Source organism: Silurus aristotelis, assembly GCF_946808225.1.
Source record: "Silurus aristotelis genome assembly, chromosome: 9".
Classification (NCBI taxonomy): domain Eukaryota; kingdom Metazoa; phylum Chordata; class Actinopteri; order Siluriformes; family Siluridae; genus Silurus; species Silurus aristotelis.
This window is the reverse complement of record NC_139582.1, coordinates 20,561,088-20,582,331: the sequence shown is the minus strand read 5'-3', so window position 1 is coordinate 20,582,331 and position 21,244 is coordinate 20,561,088. Positions and strand designations below refer to the sequence as shown.

The 21,244-nt window shown below is 38.7% G+C and overlaps 1 protein-coding gene across 1 annotated transcript in view; it reads right to left on the bottom strand.

Moving 5' to 3' along the window:
• Positions 1 to 21,244, bottom strand: part of ush2a (Usher syndrome 2A (autosomal recessive, mild)) — a 232,051-nt gene that overhangs the window by 143,043 nt on the left and 67,764 nt on the right. The window contains exons 21-22 of the mRNA XM_083551252.1: positions 18,101 to 18,331; positions 9,662 to 9,792 (exon numbers count right to left, since the gene is read on the bottom strand). Coding sequence (XP_083407378.1) covers positions 9,662 to 9,792; positions 18,101 to 18,331 — 362 coding nt within the window. The remainder of the gene's footprint in view (positions 1 to 9,661; positions 9,793 to 18,100; positions 18,332 to 21,244) is intronic.

Sequence of the window (21,244 nt, the reverse complement as noted above, 5' to 3'; positions counted from 1 at the left end):
ACAACAAAATGTGATGTTCTCAAAAGGTCTAGTTTTGTAACATGCCAACAGATGGCAGCACAAGCCCGCACGCACAGTCCCAAGGAGCACCAACCTTCATTAGTCAGTGTACCAAAAAGCATTGTCCTGTGTACAACGGGAGATGTGCAACTGGGGCTATTCTGATCATGTGCGTTAACACGTCTGCGATTTTATCAAGGATAGAATGTCCAAAAAAGATCCACAAAGAGCAAACGTGAATTTCGGCGTGAAACTGGGCAAAACTGCCAGGTAGACGTTTAACCCGATTCAGCAAGTTTATAGCGATGCAGTTTTAAGTGGCATCACTGAAAGATAGCGAGAGATCAGGAACACCTTCAACAAGCTCAACCCCTGAAAATGTCATTTGAAACATTCGACATACGAAGCATTGCATCGATATACACTGATTGGGCATAACTTTATGGCCAACTGCCTAATATTGGATCGAGCATCAACAGCAATATTTTTTTTCACCAATTTGAGCTACAGGAGCTCGTCTGTTGGATCGGACCACACGGGCCAGCCTTCGCTCCCCATGTGAAGCAAAGAGCCGATCATGACCCTGTCGCTGGTTCACCACTGTTTCTTCCTTAGACCACTTTTGATGGATACTGAGCACTGCAAACCACGAACATCCCAGAAGATCTGCAGTTTTGGAGATGCTCTGACCAGGTCGTCTAGCCGTCACAATTTGGTCCTTGTCAAACTCCCTCCAACACGTCCACTTTGAGGAAAGAATGTTTACTTGTTGCCTAATAAATATATCCCAACAACTAACAGCTGCCATGGTAAAGAGATAATGTTATGCCTGGTCGGTGTATATTGGGTGAAAAAAAATTCTCTAGGTTTGGGTCTTTGAGGGTTCGCTCAGGGACACAGGAGCGGCAGCTTGGTGTATCTGGAATTTGAACTCAGATCCAAAGCCAATGCCTTAACCAATAGTACATTATTACTAAGAACGGCAACACACAAGCAACTCTGCACTTTTAAATGTGCAGATGAAGGACTTGGCTTAATCTGATCTAAAACATAGTGCTGGAAATGCCAACCACTGCAGCATCACCCATCTCTGGCTCTGAATGAAGGCTGAGATCTGTATATCTTTGATCTTCATTTCTTTGGCCCTTAGATGCTTAGTTGATCCTCTCTTAAGTTTGCATTTTTTTTTTCTGGATAGACAGAGTCCTCCTATTATGATGCCAGAGAGTGTACACAACTTATTGTCCTAGAACAGCTCACCTCTATCTATCCGGAGAAAAAAAAGTAGGATTGTTTCATTAAAATTATATTACACTATCCCTTGTGTCTCCTTTGAAAGCTGAGGGTCCCAGAACTTTATTGCACTGGCTGTAACACTTTCACTTTCAGCCCCCTTGTTGCTGGGAGGAACCTGCTGCCAAATTCCATTTTCTTGAGTTGCTTTTTTTTCCCTTCTTCTTCTCCTTCCCTGCAATAGGCTCAGAACCAAATTCTGCCTGGAGATTGGAAGCCCCACGCACGCTGTAAATTAGAAGCTCTGGCACCGGCGATGTTAAGATGGGGGTTATTGTCCTGCTAAAATATGACATCACTCCGGCTTTCACATTTTAAACAGCCTGCTGGAGTGTTCTGCAGCGAGCGAAAGCAAGACACGAAGTATCACATCTCCTCCTAGTGACGGAGATTTAATGACAGAATCGATATATGTATGGGTGCCAGGGCCTGCGATATGTTTACTGCAGAAAGGAGATGGCCTTAAGTATCAGCCAGAGGAGACACAACATGCCGTCGTAATACCACGCCTTTTCTCAGTTTAAGACTTCAAGCTATTAGAGATCACCTGGACATGTTTTCCCAAGAAGCTCATGTGATCATTTCATTTTAATACCTAATCACTAGCAATGATTCTAATCCATCGATTTTTTTTTTCCTTGATAGGCATAACAATGCCTATCAAGGCATCACTTGGACTGCTTATCATACTAAGACCAGGGCTGATCCCTTTTCAGACTCCTTCCACTGGCCTCCTGTTAGTTTTTAAGCCTTTAGGGTCATATCTTTTTATACTATTGGCCTACAATTTGCTGCTAGGTGTCTGAAACCTTCCCCTATATTGCTTTTGGCTGTTCGACAGTCCTGGTGGTTTTTACCACAGTTCCTACACATTTTTTGTTTAAAAATTCCATACTTTTCCAGACTCAAATATGAACACGTCCCTAAAGATTTATAAAGATTTAACCTCTGATTTTACACTCCATATTTTTAAATGCTTCCTCACAATATCCAATCACAGATGTGCAGATCCGGTCTAGCGCCGATCTTTTGGTCTTTTCCTAACTACACGGAAAAACATCTATTGGACATGTCCACACATACAGTACATTTTAAAAATGCCTATTGTTCTCTCAGTTTTTCTCGCTTTTCGTCCACACTGAGACAGCGTTTTAAGAGACTTATAAAAACGATTGCCGAGGCCAAAGCTACTGTCTGGTTTACAAGGTGAGCCTGGAGGGCATGATGCTACGAGACCTGCTCCACTTCTCTTTTTTGTTTTTTCTTTCCTTCCTTTCTGTCTTCCTTCTTTCCCTTCTTTCCCTTCTTTCCTTTCTTTCTTTCTTTCTTTCTTTCTTTCTTTCTTTCTTTCTTTCTTTCTTTCTTTCTTTCTTTCTTTCTTTCTTTCTTTCTTTCCCAATTGCAGAAACCACTTTTTCCTGGAGTTGTTGTAAAGCCCTTACAAAATAATCCTCTTTCTTAAATGACTCTTTTTTTCATGAAGATCCTCTTCAAGCATTCAAAAATTAAAAAAAGAACTTATTGCACCAATTAAGATCCACAAAACCAAAGATAAAATCGAATCACTTCAAAGACCCTTGTGACAAAAAAAAAAAAAAAAAAAGACTAGGTTAACACTGCATGGCTTAGGGTTGCCAAGTCTAAAAATAAATGTTATACTTCATTGCAAGCCACAAATTGTTAGTACCAATCAGTTTGGTTCCAGAGACTTTGGCCATGTTATTACTTGTGTTTAATTGTGACTGTATTATCGGACTTGAAACCAAACATCCTCAGAGGCTGTAAGTCAGTGGTACCGCTCGTATTCACTGGTCTGGAACCCTTTCCCGGGCTGAGACAAGCTAGCTAGCATCGGAGTTTGCCGACCTCCTCATGATGTCTAGCGTTTTTTAAAAATTTATTTTCAAGTATGTCTGATACCAAATAAGTTTATTTTCCTCCGTAGGCATAAAAAGTCTAACTCGGACATATTAATGTGTGCAGAGCCCTACAGACATGTTTTGCCCATCAAACTTGGCTGTAACAGTTTCCCTCTGACCAGCCAATCAGAGGACGGAAAAATGCTGACGCTATTCTGGGCCAGCTAGCTGACCCTGTGAGGCGAATTTAAAACAGATTTATTTCTTATATAGACTAAGGTACATTGGCCAGAACTACTGACTTTGAAGGCCCTGGGCAGATTAGACTGACATAGTCTGTGATTTATTTTTTGCTGTTTGAAGTGATTCCACTAATATTCAGTAAATTAGCGTAAACAACTAGGAGGAAATGTTCAAAACCAAAAATAAAAATGAAGTTTCCATCCTACAGGGAAGGGACGACATATTGCTCTAATAGAGAAACACATTAGAACCTTGTGGTAATGAGTTATTGTTTTATTTTGACTGACCAGTCAGCAGTGTTACAGTTGCTCTTCCAGTCTGTTCGCAATTAAGTCTTTTTGTTTAGGGGTCAATTTATGTCCCCATCCTTATTCTGTTGGAAGTGGTGGCTGTAATGTGGTTCCTCTGCAGGGTTCCTGAGCTTACTCTTAATGATAGGGCATTCAGCTTGACAATAATAGAAAGCTTTAGAGTAAATACAATGCTTCTCCAGATTGAAAGAAGGCAGCTAAGGCTGGCTGGTTACCTTACAAGGAAACCCTCTGAACAGCTCCTACATATATAGGGTGGGTTGTACAGTATATGGGATGCCCCATTGGAGGGAGACCAGCCAGCTGTGATACATGTGGTGTTTCCTTAGAATTATTCAAAATGAACATTTAACACTTTCTGACTAATAAGGATTGAATTAAACTGCACTGTGGAATAATAGGAAGTCATAGTGACAGTGGCTTGTTTATACCCTCAAACAATAATGAAACTATATCTAAGGGGCATCCAATGGAAGACGTATAAGAATGGGTTCCCTTTAGAGACCTGTTTATTTCAAGGTTTCTTCCTCATCATTTTATGAAGGGCAAACCACTATTACCTCTTCGTGTAGCTCGCTCATTAGGGATAAACTTAATTGGGCAAATTTCTGAATATAAAATTTTTATATGTATACTAGATATACAATTAAAATGAACTTTGTTACCCAGCTTTTTTGTGCTTGAATTATCCAGGCATTGTGAACTGCATTAAATGTGAACAATCTGGACACTCAAATACCCATTTTTTTTATTGTTTCAAAGTCACACCTTGCTTCATAATGGATAAAAGTGCCATTTCGGAAGGTGCGAAAGAAACATTTTCAGCAGAAGTATCAAGCAACATCATTAAGCAGCACCATTAATATTTAATAATGATTTTTTAAACAATATCAATCCAAAATGATTTCACCCAGGAGTATGCTTTAGAATTTCCCCACCTTTCTTTACCTTTTGGTCTATATGCATATTAACCGTTCTCCCGTAGAGCCACCATATTATATTTTCCCCCGAGAAAACTGACTGACCGCCTGACACTACCTGATTGATATGACGAACCTTAAATATGCTGTTTAAAAATAATAAATGGTGATCTCTATATTCTGCTCAGCAAGCAGGTGCTGAAAGCTTAGACGCCATGAAAATAGCAATGCTCATCTCCCTGCTGACTGAGAAGGAGCTGAATTGGGAAAGCTCTATCTGTAAATGTCATGGTTAAAAAACATACCTTATCGTTGCTCCGCATTTCTATTCTGGTCTGTTTTTATGCTCCGGATGGTAAGAACTTTGGGACTGAAGCCACCAAGCCACCACAGCTATATCCAGAAATTGATGGAACAACCATTTTACAGTAGACATTTATTTGCCAGTAACTATATATATATATATATATATATATATATATATATATATATATATATATATATATATATATATATATATATATATATATATATTCTTTATTCCTCCAACTTTGTCATTTGTTCAGTCTGAAATGAGAGAAAAATTCGCTGGGAACGCTCTGATATTAAACATAGTCTTCTTCTTCTGGGGGCGCTAAAGCATCAAAATTACTATCTGTATTCTCTGTTAACAGAAGCATGTTCACCTTTAAACCCTTTAAGAAAGATTTGGGAAAGAGATATAGGCCAATCATTTACTGATGATGAATGGCTCTCTATGTGGGAGGAGGTTTTTCATAAATCAACCTTGAGCTCTGTGCAGGAGCAAAACTTCAAATTCATATACAGAACACCTCCATAACATGTATCTCAGCTGTGCTTAAAATGTAAATCTGAAATAGGAACATTAATGCATTTATTTTGGGACTGTATGAAAATGAAACCTTTTCGGCATGAGGTACATAATATGGTTTCAGAAAATTCACCATGGCTCCAACTATATACTTGCTAAACTGTAAAACACCACTAGATTTCTCGACTGATTCTCACTCTTTATTACATTTTATTACTTACACTACATTGCCAAAAGTTTGTGGACACCTGGTCATAAATATGGTATGTATTTTTTGAGAATCGCATTCCACATTTAGTCCCAATGTGCTCTTATAACTTTCTCCATTGTTCTGTGAAGACGTTCTACTAGATTTTGAAGTGTGGTTGTGGAGATTTGAAGGTTCATCAGCCACAAGGGTACTGTTTTAGGTGAGGTGAAGAGGCCTGAGGTGCAGTCAGCGTTCCAATTCATTCCAAAGGTGTTTAGTAGGGTTGAGGATCAGAGCTCTATAGCACACCATTGAAGATCTTTCTCTTCAAACCATGTAAACCATATCTTCATGGAGCTCGCTTTGCAAAAATAGGCATTGCCATGCTTGAACAGGTTTCATGTTCAAGTGAATGCAAAACTGTATTATACCACATCTAATGATGTCCTATAGAATTGTATGTATCCAACTTCGTGGTAACAGTTCGGAGAAGAACCGCATATGGCAGGAAAGGTCATGTGTCTGCAAACTTTTGGCAATATAGTGTATTTTATGTATAGTGTATCATCTCAGGTACCAACTTTGAAGATGTGTGTTTAGCACAAGTGGCTAATCTTCTTCCTTTGGAAAAACTTACAGAACAAATCAGAATTATTCTAGCTGTTCACTTTGCCATCTTTTTTCCTTTTTTCATGTTTTGGCTTGCCCTTTGCCATTCCGTGGTCACTTTTTCATGTTAAGAATATATTGTTATATGTGTTGACTGATCAGCTCGCTTGTTGCTTTGGTTAAGTTTTAATAAGAAATCAATTAAGCTAAAAAAAAAAAAAAGAATCTGGGGTTACAGTAAAACCAAAACGGTCTCATAATAGGCACCTGATTTTTTCCCCCCAAATCTGAATATGTATATATATATATATATATACGCGTGTGTATGTGTGTAGTCCATACTTCCTCGAATGTAAGACGCTGATTAAGGAAACCTGGCATTGTTTGCAACGGCTTTTCGAAGGAACTAAATAATCTTTCATGAGACAGCATTTCATAAACTGCTCATTAATTTCATCATTACAAAGAGTGTGTGGGGAAGCATACCAGTCTCCTGTGTCACGCCCAATTAGCATCCCATGGTGCTAATCCCATTAGAATTGTTGAATTCGTTAATGGGGGAACTAATGGGCATGCTATCAGGGGACATTAATTGGGCATGACACCACTTTTAGTTATAATTATCAAACTACCCCCAACAAACTGTGTTCATAAATGCAAAAACTTGGGAGATTTCAGTGACAGTGGCTATTAGTGAAGAGAGATCTGCAGATGTTGTGTTGGTACTGGTCTCTTGATGGCTTTTATGATCATATGGGCAAGTGGCGGTGAGCTGGCAATGCATTGTGACATCATTAGCGTGCTACCAACAGCGTTTTACAGTACTTATGACTCCGGGTAATGAGATAATTGGTTTTCAAATCAAAAGGTTTTTCACTTTGAATTTTTTTGTGCAGGGGATAGTTGCATGGGATCAAGAATAAGTATTTCCCTTTAGGAAAAACACATTTGTTTGGAATTAAATGCTTGCCATGCTACTGTTCTTTTATACTGTATAACTAGTGTAGCATTTTTAACACAAGGTACAGATTTTGAAACCAGGGTTTCTGCAGGTTTTACAGTCAAATTGAAGTCTTTTTCAAGACCTTTTTAGGACCATTACGATTGAAATTTAAGACCTAAATCACAAATCAAAAACATATACACAAATAAGTTGTTAGCAACTCGTCTTAACCGAGCACTAATATAAAAAAATTTTTCGAGCCAAGTTTCACAAAAATTGCGCTTCCCCATAAAATCCGTTTTACATTTATGGTACAATCCAAGAGAGATTCGTGCCAATAACAGAAAGCTGATTGGCTGATGCATGTTGGTCTCATTTGTTGAAACACAGTGGAAACAACAACAAAAAAAACATTCTAAAGTGCTGCAGGTGAATTTAAATGAGCATTAGATTTGCTGTTAGATGAACGTTGGAAATTTAAGACCTGTTTGGAACTATTTAAGACCTAGAACAGCGAATCTGAGACTTAACAAGGCAGAATAAAAACATAGATAAAAAAAGGGGTTCGCCAAAGCGGATCATCTGTCTCCAAACTACTCTGTTTTCTACATCTGCATGTCTTTCCTCACCACATCCATAAACCGCCTCCTTGACCTTCCTCTTTTCCTCCTTCCTGGCGGCTCCATCCTCAGCATTCTCCTACTGATATACCCCATGTCCCTCCTCTGCACATGTCCAAATGATCTTAATCGCACCTCCCTCACCTTGTCTCCAAAACGCCCTACATGCGCTGTCCTTTTAATAAACTAGTTTCTAATCCTGTCCATCGTCGTCACTTCCAATAAAAATCTCTACATCTTCAGCTCTGCTACCTCCAGCTCCACCTCCTGTCTTTTACTCAATGCCACTGTCTCTAATCCATACAACATCGCAGTTCTCACCACAGTCCTATAAACTTTCTCTTTTACTCTTGCAGATACCCCTCTATTATAAATCACTCCTGCTATTACTCTTCTCCACCCACTCCACCATGCCACCACTTCTCTAACACATGCTTCATTACTTTGCACTGTTGACCCCAGGTACCTGAACTCCTCCACCTTCTCCAGCTCTTCACCCTGCAACCACACCACACCACTCCATTGCCCTCCCTCTCATTCACACACATGTTCTATGTCTCCAGCGTGTACCTCCACCTCTCCAGGCTCTTCTCAAACTGCTCCCTACATCCCTGCATCTGCAAACATCACAGTCCATGGAGACTCCTGTCTGACCTCGTCCGTTAATTTGTCCTTCACCACTGCAAACAGGAAAGGGCTCAGAGCCGATCTTTGATGCAGTTCAACCTCCACCTTGAACCAGTCTGTCATTCCTACTGCACACTTCACTGCTGTCACACTGTCCTCATATCATGTCCTGCACCACCCTCACATACGTCTCTGCTACATGACTTCCACATACAGTACCACAACTCCTCTCTCGGCACCCTGTCATACGCTTTTTCCTAAATCCACAAACACACAATAAAACTCCTTCTGACCTTCTCTATACTTCCCCATCAACATTCTCAAAGCAAATAATGCATGAATGAATCTCACTTTACAGTCTTTCTCCTTCAGTTTCCACCATCTTATTCTTTTTTCAGTCCTTACTCTGTTCCTCTTCTTCTTCACCTCCAAAACCACCCTACAGACCACCATCCGATGCTGTCTAGATACACTGTCCCCCACCAACACCTAATAGTCTCGAATCTCCTTCAGGTTGCATCTCCTACATAAAACATAGTCCACCTGTGTGCACCTTCCTCCACTCTTATACATCACCCTCTTAAAATAAGTGTTTACTACTGCCATTTCCATCCTTTTAGCAAAATCTACCACCATCTGCCCTTCCACATTCCTCTTCTTAAGGCCATACCTACCCATCACTTCTTTATCACCTCTGTTGCTTCTCCTCTATCTCACAACCCACTTGTGGAGCATAGGCACTGATGACATTTATCATCAAACCTTCACGTTTATCACCCTATCAGAAACTCTCTTCACCTCCACTACATTCTTACTGTCACCCTCTTTCAGGATTACCCTTACACCATTTCTCTTTTCATCCACACCATGATAGAACAGTTTAAACACCTCCAATGTTCCTGGCCCTACTCCCTTTCCACTTGGTCTCCTGAATACACATGTCTACCTTTTTCTGCTACCTCTCTCCCTTTACCAGTCATAGTACCAACATTTAAAGTGCCCACCCTAACCTCCACTTTCCAACACTTCCCCTTCTTCTGCTGACTCTGTAGACATCTTCCCCCTCTCGTTCTCCTCCTTTGGCCAACAGTAGCCCAGTTTCCACCAGTACCCTGTTGGCTAACAATACCTAAAGCGCTATAGGTGCAAATAAACGGACTTTAACTTTTTCTATATATTGAGGTCAGGCAGCTACAAAGTGACCTTGATCTTACCTGAGGGTCAAAGAGGAAATAGGGCCGGCCGTTGCGCATTTGCAGAGCCACAAATTCTTCTTGCTCTCCAGGGGAAAAAGCACACAGGATCAGTCCATCTTTCATCCGTGTTCGGAAACTCAGCTGAACACCTGCAAGTAGGTAACAACATGAGAAACATCTAACACGACTCTAATTAGGTATCTGAAGAGAGCATAGAAAAGCGTATGCAGAGAAATTGAAAACCTAAAACATAAACTGTGTTAACACTTTCGCACTGTACGCTGGCGTTCATCTTATCGAACATTTTTAATAAATGAAAATGAAATAATTTATTCATTTTATAGATGGAAGTCTGTAATGACATTAGCCCGAAGAGGATTGGGTTGCTGTATGTTGAGTATCATGGTTCTGTGTTTAGACCGTTTAGGTTTTGTTTTTTATTTGCTACAAATGCCACAATAAAATAATACCATTCACCATTTCAGCTAGTAGGCTAGTGTATGAAAACTGAGGATGGATGAAGAACTGCTTATGCAAAACTTGTAGGTTCAGCATAGACCATCTCTTGTGTGATTAGCTTTTTTTTCGGACATGCTCTTCACATCCATCAGCAAGACAACCCAATTCCTGAAGGAAAGGCACAAGGGCAGTCTCCGAGGTCTGTGTTCTGACAGGTCTGTTTACAGGAGCAGTGGTCAGTGGCCTCCCGGAGCCAAGCGATAAAGAATGAGATGCACCTTAGAGGGTCTCAAGACAAGAGTCCATACATAGGAAGATGTGCGTCAGCAATTCGGGAAGCGTTTGGAGTAGTTCACTGTATGTACATTTGGGAGATTGAGGAAAAAAAACCTTGGTAAAGCCATAAAATATAGAAATATTTGAAAGGTTGAATGACATTTTTACTCTTAATGCTACTACTGCTATTAGTGTTTATAATGTTTGTCTATTTTACAAGTGCTTCTAAATTAAACCAAATATAAAAAAAAGAACACAAAATAAAATGTAGTCATTTTGTCCACCACTTTTTTCTGTAATAAATAAATCTAGATAGAAACTTAAACTTCGTAAAAAAAAAAAAAAAAGAAAAAGCATTATAATATTTTATTCATCTTTATCAAAATACTTTTTAGTTTGATCTCATGTAACATACTGCACATTTGTTGTAGTTATTTCTGTTTGTTGCTATCTATCTATCTATCTATCTATCTATCTATCTATCTATCTATCTATCTATCTATCTATCTATCTATCTATCTATCTATCTATCTATCTATCTGTCTGTCTGTCTGTCTGTCTGTCTGTCTGTCTGTCTGTCTGTCTGTCTGTCTGTCTGTCTGTCTGTCTGTCTTTGTCCAATCGTCTTAATGCTAGTTTTTAGGTGAGGGTCTACTATTAGTGTTTATAACAAAATTTCTTTAATAATAATTCTAAATATATCGCTATAATGAATTTTTTCTATTGCAACTTTAACAGAGATGATCCATCCAAAAGCAAATACGAACCTGGATGTTGATAAACGTTGACCAGTGCTTAAAACCCAAATCAGCACAGAAGAAATGGGTAAAAAACATTTTTGTCCAAGCCCAATTATTATTTATTATAACCAAAATTTTCCTAATAATTTTAAACAATAAATCCATAAAAAGCTAAATATTTCTGACAAAAAGTAACAGGCAAAAACCAAACACAGAGCAAAAATAAAGTAAAAACTGGGTCATGTAAATACACAGAGGTACATTAATGGGATACAGGTGGCAACAATGAGACAATTAACAAACAAACCATGTGAGAGAACCCAATGTGAGGGATAATCAGGAGTCCAAAAGTTCCTGAAAACCAGGGATGTGTTTTCACCCACACTGGGTTAAAGCCACTTATGAATCTAATGATTAGTGCTGAAAGCAATAAGATAACACCAGACTTGGGAATCTTCATTCAACAAACCAGAACTGAGGGAGGTCAGTCTCGTCCCGTTTTTAGTCTCGTATATAGTGGATCAGTGAGGTTCCCTGGTGGTCTAGTGGTTAGGATGCGGCGCTCACCGCTGCATCCCGGGTTCGAGCCCTGATCAGGAAATCGACCCCAGCCATTAGGGTTGCACAAGCCGGTCCCAAGCCCAGATAAATGGGGAGGGTTTCATTAGGAAGGGCATCCAGCATAAAAACATGTGCCAAATCAAACATGCGGATCATAAACACGGATGATTCGCTGTAGCGACCCCTAATTCGGAGAAGCCGAAAGAAAGTTATATAGTGGATTAGTGGAATTTTAGACTTTAACAAATGCTGTTACTGAATGATATTGAAATATAAATTATGTGGATAGGTTACATGTTGAATCTGGTTCCTGTCTAAGTTACTTCCTTATAAAAAGTGGTGGACAGTAATGAAGTAAATGTTATGTTACAGTACCTAAGTGTTTTTTTTTTTTTTTTTTTTTTTGCGTATCTGCACTCTACTAAACTATTTTCATTTGGAGAGACTTTTACTTTAACTTAAGTCAAAAATCTTACTTTTAGCTCAACTACATTTTGCAAAATCAGTCGTTCTTTTTCATTTATAAATAAAAATTTTTTTGTTTTTATTCATATATTCGTATGTATTTGCATTTTGACCTAATATAGTTTGGGGTTTAATATGGGGTTTAGTTTTCACCAATAAAATAATCATTTTTCTAAAAAACGAAACAAATGACTTGTTCATTTTAAACATGCTCCTAAAGATCCAGTGACCACTGTTCCTGCCCCTCTCCCCATCTCGTGTCTGCCCAATTCGTCCAGGCCTGCCTCCGGAAAGTGTCCTCTTAGATTGGAGGTGACCCTGTGCAGCTGGAGATGGTTTCTAATCACCGCCCTGGGGTTTCCGGAGTAAGAACAAGAGCTTTAAGGATTTGGATTTGGACTGTAGGTAATGTCAACAGTCTGCTACATTGACTCAAGACTACAGTTTGCTTCTGGACACTATCACTGCACCCCGCAACATCGTATATCTGTAATAAATGGACATTCGGTGCAACACAGATGAGCTTGAGTTTCCTCTTGAGTCTGGTTCCTCTCAAGGTTTCTTCCTTATGCCATCTCAGGGAGTTTTTCCTTGCCACAGTCGCCACTGGCTCGCTCATCAGGGACAAACTTACACTTATAAAGAACATCTTAGTCATTTTAGTCATTTTTATCACCACATTATCTGTGTGAAGCTGCTTTGAGACAATGTTCATTGTTAAAAGTGCTATACAAATAAAAATTGAAACTAGTATTGCTCTTTAACCAAGAAAAAGCAGTTTTTATTCAACTGCTCAGTTGATCAATAAACTAAACAATAGAATACTGAATTACTAAAATAATCGATGGCTGAAGCCCTAATATAAAGTACAGTAATTGAAAATGTACAAGGCTGAATTTCTTCTGTTTGGCAGCTATTTAATGCATTTATTTAATTGCGTATTCGATTTATATTGATTGCGAAAGACCAGACAGGATTCACACTTTCACTGTACTGTTATATCGTTCGTTCGTTCCTTGGTTGTTCATCCATTATTAGAAATTCTAATTCTAGTTAGAATTCAAAACTTAAATACTGACAGAGTTTTGCTCTGTCAGTATTTGTTTACCAAACTGAAGGTTCACAAGATTCACCTTTGACCTATTTTTAGAGATCTAGTTGATCATTGGTCGATCTTGATGCCGTACACTCGGCATCATTAGTGACATTCAAGATTCATCTGCACAATTCATCAATTTAATAAAAAAAAAAAAGTTGAAAAGAAATTTAAGATGGACAGATTCTGACAGCTGGTTGAACCATTTTGCATTTAATGACTTCTGCATTGAACTGATGCTGAGATGTTTTGGGGGTTGAAACCATTCAGGTGAGAATCAGTATAATATATTTTGATCAACATAAACAACTGATAATGTAGGAAACTGCAGATGATTGTACACAATCAATTAAAAGAGTTTGCGATTTGATCAAAGCAACTAAAAATTGCTTTTATGATGTGCACAAGTGACTCCATGATGTGGAACAAGTCATTTTAAGAATTTGATTTCTGATCTAAGAAACGCTCAAAAGAAACTGAAAAACACTGGAAAAAGATATCAATCAGTGTTTGAATAATTAATATCGGTTTATTGATAGATTGATGTTCTAAGAGTCTTTTCACATAAACTGGGTTGATTGAGTAAGAATCTTGTGACAAAAATTATCATAGGAACATTATAGCCATAATAAATTATAGTACTTTGGATACTTAAGTACATTTAAATGCAAATATTTTTGTACTTTTAATTAAGTGAAAGTTTAAATGGAGCACTTTTACTTTTACTGGAGTCATTTTTAACTGTATCTCTACTTCTACTGAAGTACTTCCCCCACCACTGCTTATCATATATAACACTGCTTAGAAGTTTTTTCCTTGCCAATGTTGCCACTGGTTCATTCATTGAGGATAAACTTATAGGCGGTAACACATAAATTCCTATTTAATATCCTATTTATCTCTATTAAGCTACTTTGCAACAATGTCAATCGTTAAAAACGGTATTGAATATGCTAGATCGATAACGAAGGAGTGTTTAAACCAAGCAATGCATTTTATTTGCGTATCGTGGCACGAAATGCATCTGTAGAGGCCAGAGATAAATTTCCATTGAGAGAAAAAAAACTGTGGAGTAGACTAGAGGTAAAAAGAGCATCATACACTTCATTTCACAGAAACAAAGTAGTTTTTTTAACCATACTGTACTGTCTATTGTATTAAATATGTAAAATTTGCCACAACATACACCGAAGCGACAGTCCAAACAATTCCAATGCTCCGTAAATCAATAATAACAACAACGAAAAAAAATCACGGAAAAACCCAAGCGAAAAAAAAAAAAAAAACATAATATAAGTAGAACAAACAAGGCCATTTGGATTTAATCTGCTTAATACATAACCTGAATAACTTCAGTCATGTTAGCATTATTGCGGCATTAATCAAGTTGTTGCGTATTAATGAGTTTTTAGCGAATGCTAATTACTGTCATAGATTCTGCAGCACCCCATTAAATATACAAATTACAGAATTAAAGAGCCAGAGCTTTTCATGATTAATCTTTAAATGGGGGGAAAAAACTAATGATGTCTGTGCAAAGTTTCCCCTCAGATTTCACACAATGAGGCCGCTTGACAATAAATCAAATTATTTAAAGAAAATCATTCGTAATATTTCAGATTTCCGGCTCCTAAAGCTTGTACTAGGCGAAAAAAAAAAGAACATTTACTGATCTTGACCCCTTCGTAGACCTTCAAGGGTGGAAACATTTTTTAAAAGTGTGCGCAACCACTTAACATTCAGATTCTATAAAGATAAAGAGAGAAATGTGACACTTCAAAGGCGGCCGCAGCAGTTAATACACTTCATTACGAGTAAAATGAAGGGAACAAAAAAAATAGAAATATATGAAAGAGTGCATTATTATGCATAAGACACGGTTTCTAGTTTGCGTCCAGGCTGAGATTCTTCACCGGGGCTCAAGACAGTCCCTGCCATAACACATCAATGAGGATTAAGATGCAGATCAATCCTCTGCAATGATATTGCTTTTTTTTCTTTTTTTTTTTCTTAAATCTTGTTCGCTCTTTGATTTGTTGGGAGTTGTGCACTGACAAAATCATTTAAGGCTCCAAATTAGATGACCATTGATTTTTGTTTAATGCCTTGCTTTGGCTTGATTTCAATATTACAGCGAGGATTTTGTCCCTGAGCATGTCGCTTGTTCATTTCATTATGCCTCATTTCAGCCATTGAGTTCTTCGCTCACATTTATCCAGTCCCCTGCGAGCTCGATAAGAACAGCTTGTTTTTTTTTTGTTTTTTTTTTGCTGGAGAAATCGTAATGTTTTTCCTCATCCTGCTACTCGATACTTGTTTTTGCCCCGTGACCGACAAGCAAACGGATTGGGCCTGGCCTCGTTCCAAATCCATCCGTAAGCAATCGAGGACATCAACATGAGATATTTAAAGGGGCGGATCGGCTGAAGATACGAGCCGACGGGAATGTCGCCGCTGTTCTCCGGGTCCTTCATTAGTCTGAGGCCATTTATAACGCCAGCGGGCCCAAGGACGAGCTCTCCACTTTGACTGCAGTCATTGATCAATTAGAGGTTCAGCTGAACTCAACTCCGGGCTTGATTTATAAAGATTTATCCGTTTGTCATTATTTAAGAAAAAAAAAATAATAAAAAATGGAAACCGCAGTGCTAAATGTTAATAAAGTTGGGTGGGGGGTGATGGGGGTGTGAGACTAAGGAAATGGCAATTCATTTCCTAAACTACAAGTTCATACAGGGTCATTTATTTCTGTGTGAAACCATAAAACCATTTAGTGGATGTTCGGCATAATACATTATCTGGGAGAAAAAACAAACAAACAAGTGCAAGGCAGTGGAGCCTCTTCGTCATCTGAGTTCACTGCTAAACAGGACAAGACCGAGCACAGATGACATTTATGTATAGAGTAGTATCCTGAAGTATCGAGACTAGCTCTGGTTACAAGAAAATACTTTATTTATCTACATGTACACAAAATAGTCCCCTTGCACAGCAATCCAGCGCCCCCAGCGTTCCTGCCACTTCTGGAATGTGTTCTGGAAGTCTTCTTATCGAAGCGTGTCAAGCACTTTCTGCGATTCGAGCTCGATCTTTATCTTCGGGAAGAGGTCGAAGTCGGGAGGAGCCATATCTGGCGAGCGGGGTGGGTGCGGAAGTGAGATCATGCGGATTGTCCTCCCACGATCATCACGCAAATATGTTTAGGGGTTGAGCTCGTTAAAGGTCTCTCGTCGTCTTCCAGTGAAGTTCTTTCGCTCTTGAAGAGCTGTGCCACTTAAAACACCTAATATGTCAAACGTTTCTGTAGCAGATCTGGTCAGTTTCACCGAAAATTGTATGCTTCTGGTATGGCACGTGATCAGAATATATACACAAACACTATATTGACAAAAGTATTGGGTCTCCTGACCTTTTCTGCTATATGTGGTTCTTTCCCAAACTATTACCACAATCCTGAAGGCACTCAATTGTACAGGAGATTAGATTAATTGTACAGTCTTTAGATGAGCTATAATAAAAAAGCATTCACTCGAACTTGGAAACCCAAAACCTATTCTAACATGGCAATGCCCCTGTGCACCAAGTAAGATTTTTGAAGATATGGTTTACATGCTTTGGAGAGCAATGATCTTGAGTGTCCTGCTATAGAGCTCTGATCTCATCCCTACTAAACACTTTTGGGATGAATTGAAACGCTGACTGCACCCCAGGCCTCTTCACCTCACCTACATCAGTACCTGCCTTTCGTAATACCCTGTGGCTCATGTACACAAATATCCATAAGCGCACTTCAAAATCTAGTGAAACATTTTCCCAGAAGAGTGGAGGGAATTATAAGAGCAAATTGGGACTGAATGTGGAATGCAATGATCAAAAATCACATACCGCACTTATGACCAGGTGACCCAATACTTTTGGCAATATATATATATATATATATATATATATATATATAGAGCCCCATTACTTTTTATATATGTCATTTATGTCAACTTGACACCTATAAATCTTACATTTAAAACTAATAAATTTGCAATGAAGTCTTATTACGCTTTAGTTTATCTTTAGGTTGCATTCTACACTATATAAATCTTGCATTTGGAAATGTAAAATACTACAGAATGTTCTCTCTCTAGATTTTTAATTCCAACCACCCACCCAAATTTTATTCTATTATTTGGTTGCCAAATTTACAAAAAACCCTCTATACTTACTTGCATATAAAAGCCTATGGAGAGACAAAAGTATAATTAACCCGGCATGCTAATGAGATTAATAATTAATGAAAAATAAGTAGGAGGCGGTTAGCATGATTACAGCAGCGAACTGTTAATTGACCTTTACTAGGATTCCATTTACAGAACCTACTGCCTTGCTGATGCGGCTATAGAAATGAGGTCATTTGCTGTTGGGCTCTGTTTTTTACACCGTCTAACTGACCAACCTGATGATTTAGAGCAATTGATCCTTGAATACATTAAAGGATTCAAATGGAAATTATGTCAACGAATGGCAGCAGTTTTCTTTTTTTTTTTCTCGCACCAGCAGATGAAGCATAACCTATATTCATTTGGAACTCAATTTTCCCAATTATGTTCGTAAACAAAAGTATAATTGCCCTTTGTCTAATCGGGGGAAGTCATTAATTTATTTGGCTCTTACAGAGATTGAGAGTAGAATCAAAACTGTGTTAGTGGCCACACACACACACACACACACACACACACACACACACACACACACACACACACACACACACACACACAAGTGTGATTTGGTAATTAGGTGGCATGGCCATTAAAATAAAAACTCTTTGTAATGGACTAAAGTATCAACTCTGCATTCTGTTACTTTTCTGACCTGTGAAGTCGGTGTTAACGGGTAGCGTAGAGCTGGGAAAGAGGTAGTAGCCTGTCCCGGTGAAGCGCCTTCCTCTGATGACGTGGCCCTCCGCATCTGAGAAGGATACGTCGGTCCTTTCGACATAGTAGACAGGTGGAGGACCGTTCAGCTTAGCTGGAGGAGCCCACATGATCTCCATCGCCGTCATGTTTAAAGGCTTCAGTCTGGGGGCCTTTAACCCTGCCGGTGCTGTCAGTAGAATAAGAAAGTTTTGTTTTTTAGACATAAAGGCCATACACACTGCTGAAATGTTTCAAATGGGGTCTAAACACAGCCTTAAAGGAGTCAAACGATCATGAACTGACACATTTGCAGTGCATTTAGTCGACTTCGGCCAGTAGCCAAGCCCAACCAGCGCCACTAATAAAAGCCCTCTATAGAAAATGAATGTGTTGTCTTCGAAGGTCTGGTGCCAAGCGGTTCATAAATTACCTCTAATCAATAACACTCGAGTCTATATAATTGAAACCCTGATATTTCAAACTCCCCGTGCTGATTTAATAGGTTTCGAGTGAAGTCCTGACAGACGCTCATCGCTTTTGGACTTAGGTACAGGTGGGAAAAAACGTTAGGTAGAGTAGAGGAAGCTTGAAGTGGCACAGAAGAGGCGAGAGGTCCAGGATCGGTACTGGGGCCTTTTTTTATGCGGTTATTAATACAAGTTCAGAGTATTGAGGTATAGAGGATGGCAACCATTCATGACACAGAGGTCCATGGCTTTTACATAGGAGGGACTTCCAAACAGACCTTATTTGTTCTTCAAAAACACTTTTTTCTTAGCACTCTTCCCATTTTCTGCACTAGACAACACTAGTCAGGTCTGGGAATTATTTTACTTCATTACAAAAATATATAACTGCCTTAATACTTTGTAATGGTTTTAATGGTTATAATGAGAATTGCAATAGTAATCGGAATTTTGTAACCCTGTGGGCATGTTTTGTTTAGTGGATACCATTAAGCACCAACAGGACACATTAGGAAGCTACTGGACACCATTGAAGCACAAAGTAACTTTCTACACTGGTTTATTTTTTCACCATAAAAATGGTTAAGTAAATGGTTTTAATGTTAGAATAGGAATTTTATTGGTTTTATCGGATTTGAGTTTCTTCTTGTAATATGTTAGATTATATTGGTGGCATGTTTTGTCTAATGGATACCATTAAGCACCAATAGGATATGATCTGTAGCTTATAGATCGCATGTTGGTTTCTACACTGGTTTGATGAGAATAAAAAACATACAGTGGATCATAATGGAAACTGTTGAGTCAAGGTTTAATGGGTTGTAACGGTATCTGTAGTGGAATTTCAATATTTCCCCTGTATTTCCAGTCTCTCCGTATTCAAGCCTTTATTGCGTCCGGCGAGCGTTAATTTACAGAATCCAATTTTCAGCCTAATGTGCGACAATATTTTATTTATCATAAAAAAGAATCATTAAATACTCAACATGATTCAAATTTCCTGGACTGATTTCAGAAATTTGCAAATATTCTCATTCTAACGTTGAGGCCAAACAAGTCCGGCTCTGTCACTAAGATTTTCTGTATTATCATCTATTTCGCTGTGTATCCCCTTCACCTGCAGCATTTCTGTAACTGGGGGAAGTATTGATTTATGCATAATTGCCCCAACCTTCCAGAGAGGGAGAAATATGCATGGCACAGTTCAAGTCAATGCGATGTGTACACATGTACTTCTTCCCTTTATGGCTTGTAATATACATAAAACATTACCATCAACTCTTGATTAGCTGTTCGCTTTACAAAGCGATCGATAACGTCAGTCTGGATTTCCTTGTTAACATTCCGTAAGGCTTACGCAATCCTTGCCCTCGGCGATGCGTAAAAAAAAAAAAAAGAGTTATTATGCTTTTTAGCGGTGACCGGGGATCTCCTGGACTGACAGCCGAGGTCCTCGCAAATATCGTCCCGCTGTCGATTTTTTTACGTCGCACGGCGTACGTGTTAGAAACCCGCAATCGTGGCGCAATCACAATTTTTTACAAAAAGTTACAACAAATTGACGGAGTGACAGAATCTTTTTGATTAGTCATTACTGACTTATTCTCGTGAATCATCAAAGGGAAACAGCAGCCATTTTGAAAAATAATAAAAAATAAAACACACACTCATACACACACGCCACCAGAGTTGTGCTAGTTACTAAAAAAATAGTAACTAGGTACAGTTACTTGTTACTTCATTCAAAAAGTAACCCAGTTACTTTGTTGATTACTTACACTAAAAAGTTATGCGTTACTGTTAAAAGTAATGCGCTTTTATGCGTAATGGTCTATACAAACACAAAACTAAACTAACAAAACAAGTTGAATAATATATTCACAATCAAAAACTAAAGTGGCTTCTGCTGTTGTGTTGAGTTTTTAAAAATTTTCCTTTCACAGCTGACGTATGAAAACTATCAACAATGTAGAACAGAACACCGGGTTAGCTTCTAGCATGGGGTTTCTGGAGGAGCTTCGACAGATTGGAGTTGCTGTTTATCACAGTAGATACGAGCATCGAACCAGAAAGACACAACTTACATTTAACCAAAATGTTTTTGTCTTTACGCTCAACTAAAGTGAAATAATGAGCATATTTCCACTTCGAGAAACTCGTCTTGCTCTCGCTTCGACTCGCCATTACTGCCGCACAGACCTGAAAAAACGGAGACACGCCCACAGTGCGTCTTCTTCGTGTTTACAGTGGTTCATCCACCAATCCTAAAGTGCGTCTTCTTCGTGTTTACAGTGGTTCATCCACCAATCCTACTATGCGTCGCTGCTGTAAACAGGTTAGGCTGAGGGCTACACTTCAGCCCAAATTTATTCATTTAAAAAAGGAACGGACAACGCACCATACGGTAACGGTAACGGAGTTACTTTATTTATTTACGTTACTGCCCAACACTGCACGCCACCATGAGGACACCAAACCAACATCATAGGGTATGTTCGAATTCAGCCAATGATCAGTGATGTCAATCTGATAATACTATAAAACGATACTGTATCTATATCCTGATTGATTATTACTGATTAGTATATAAGGAGCTGGAGATGAAATTGCGACGGAAAATGTGGATCGGAGCA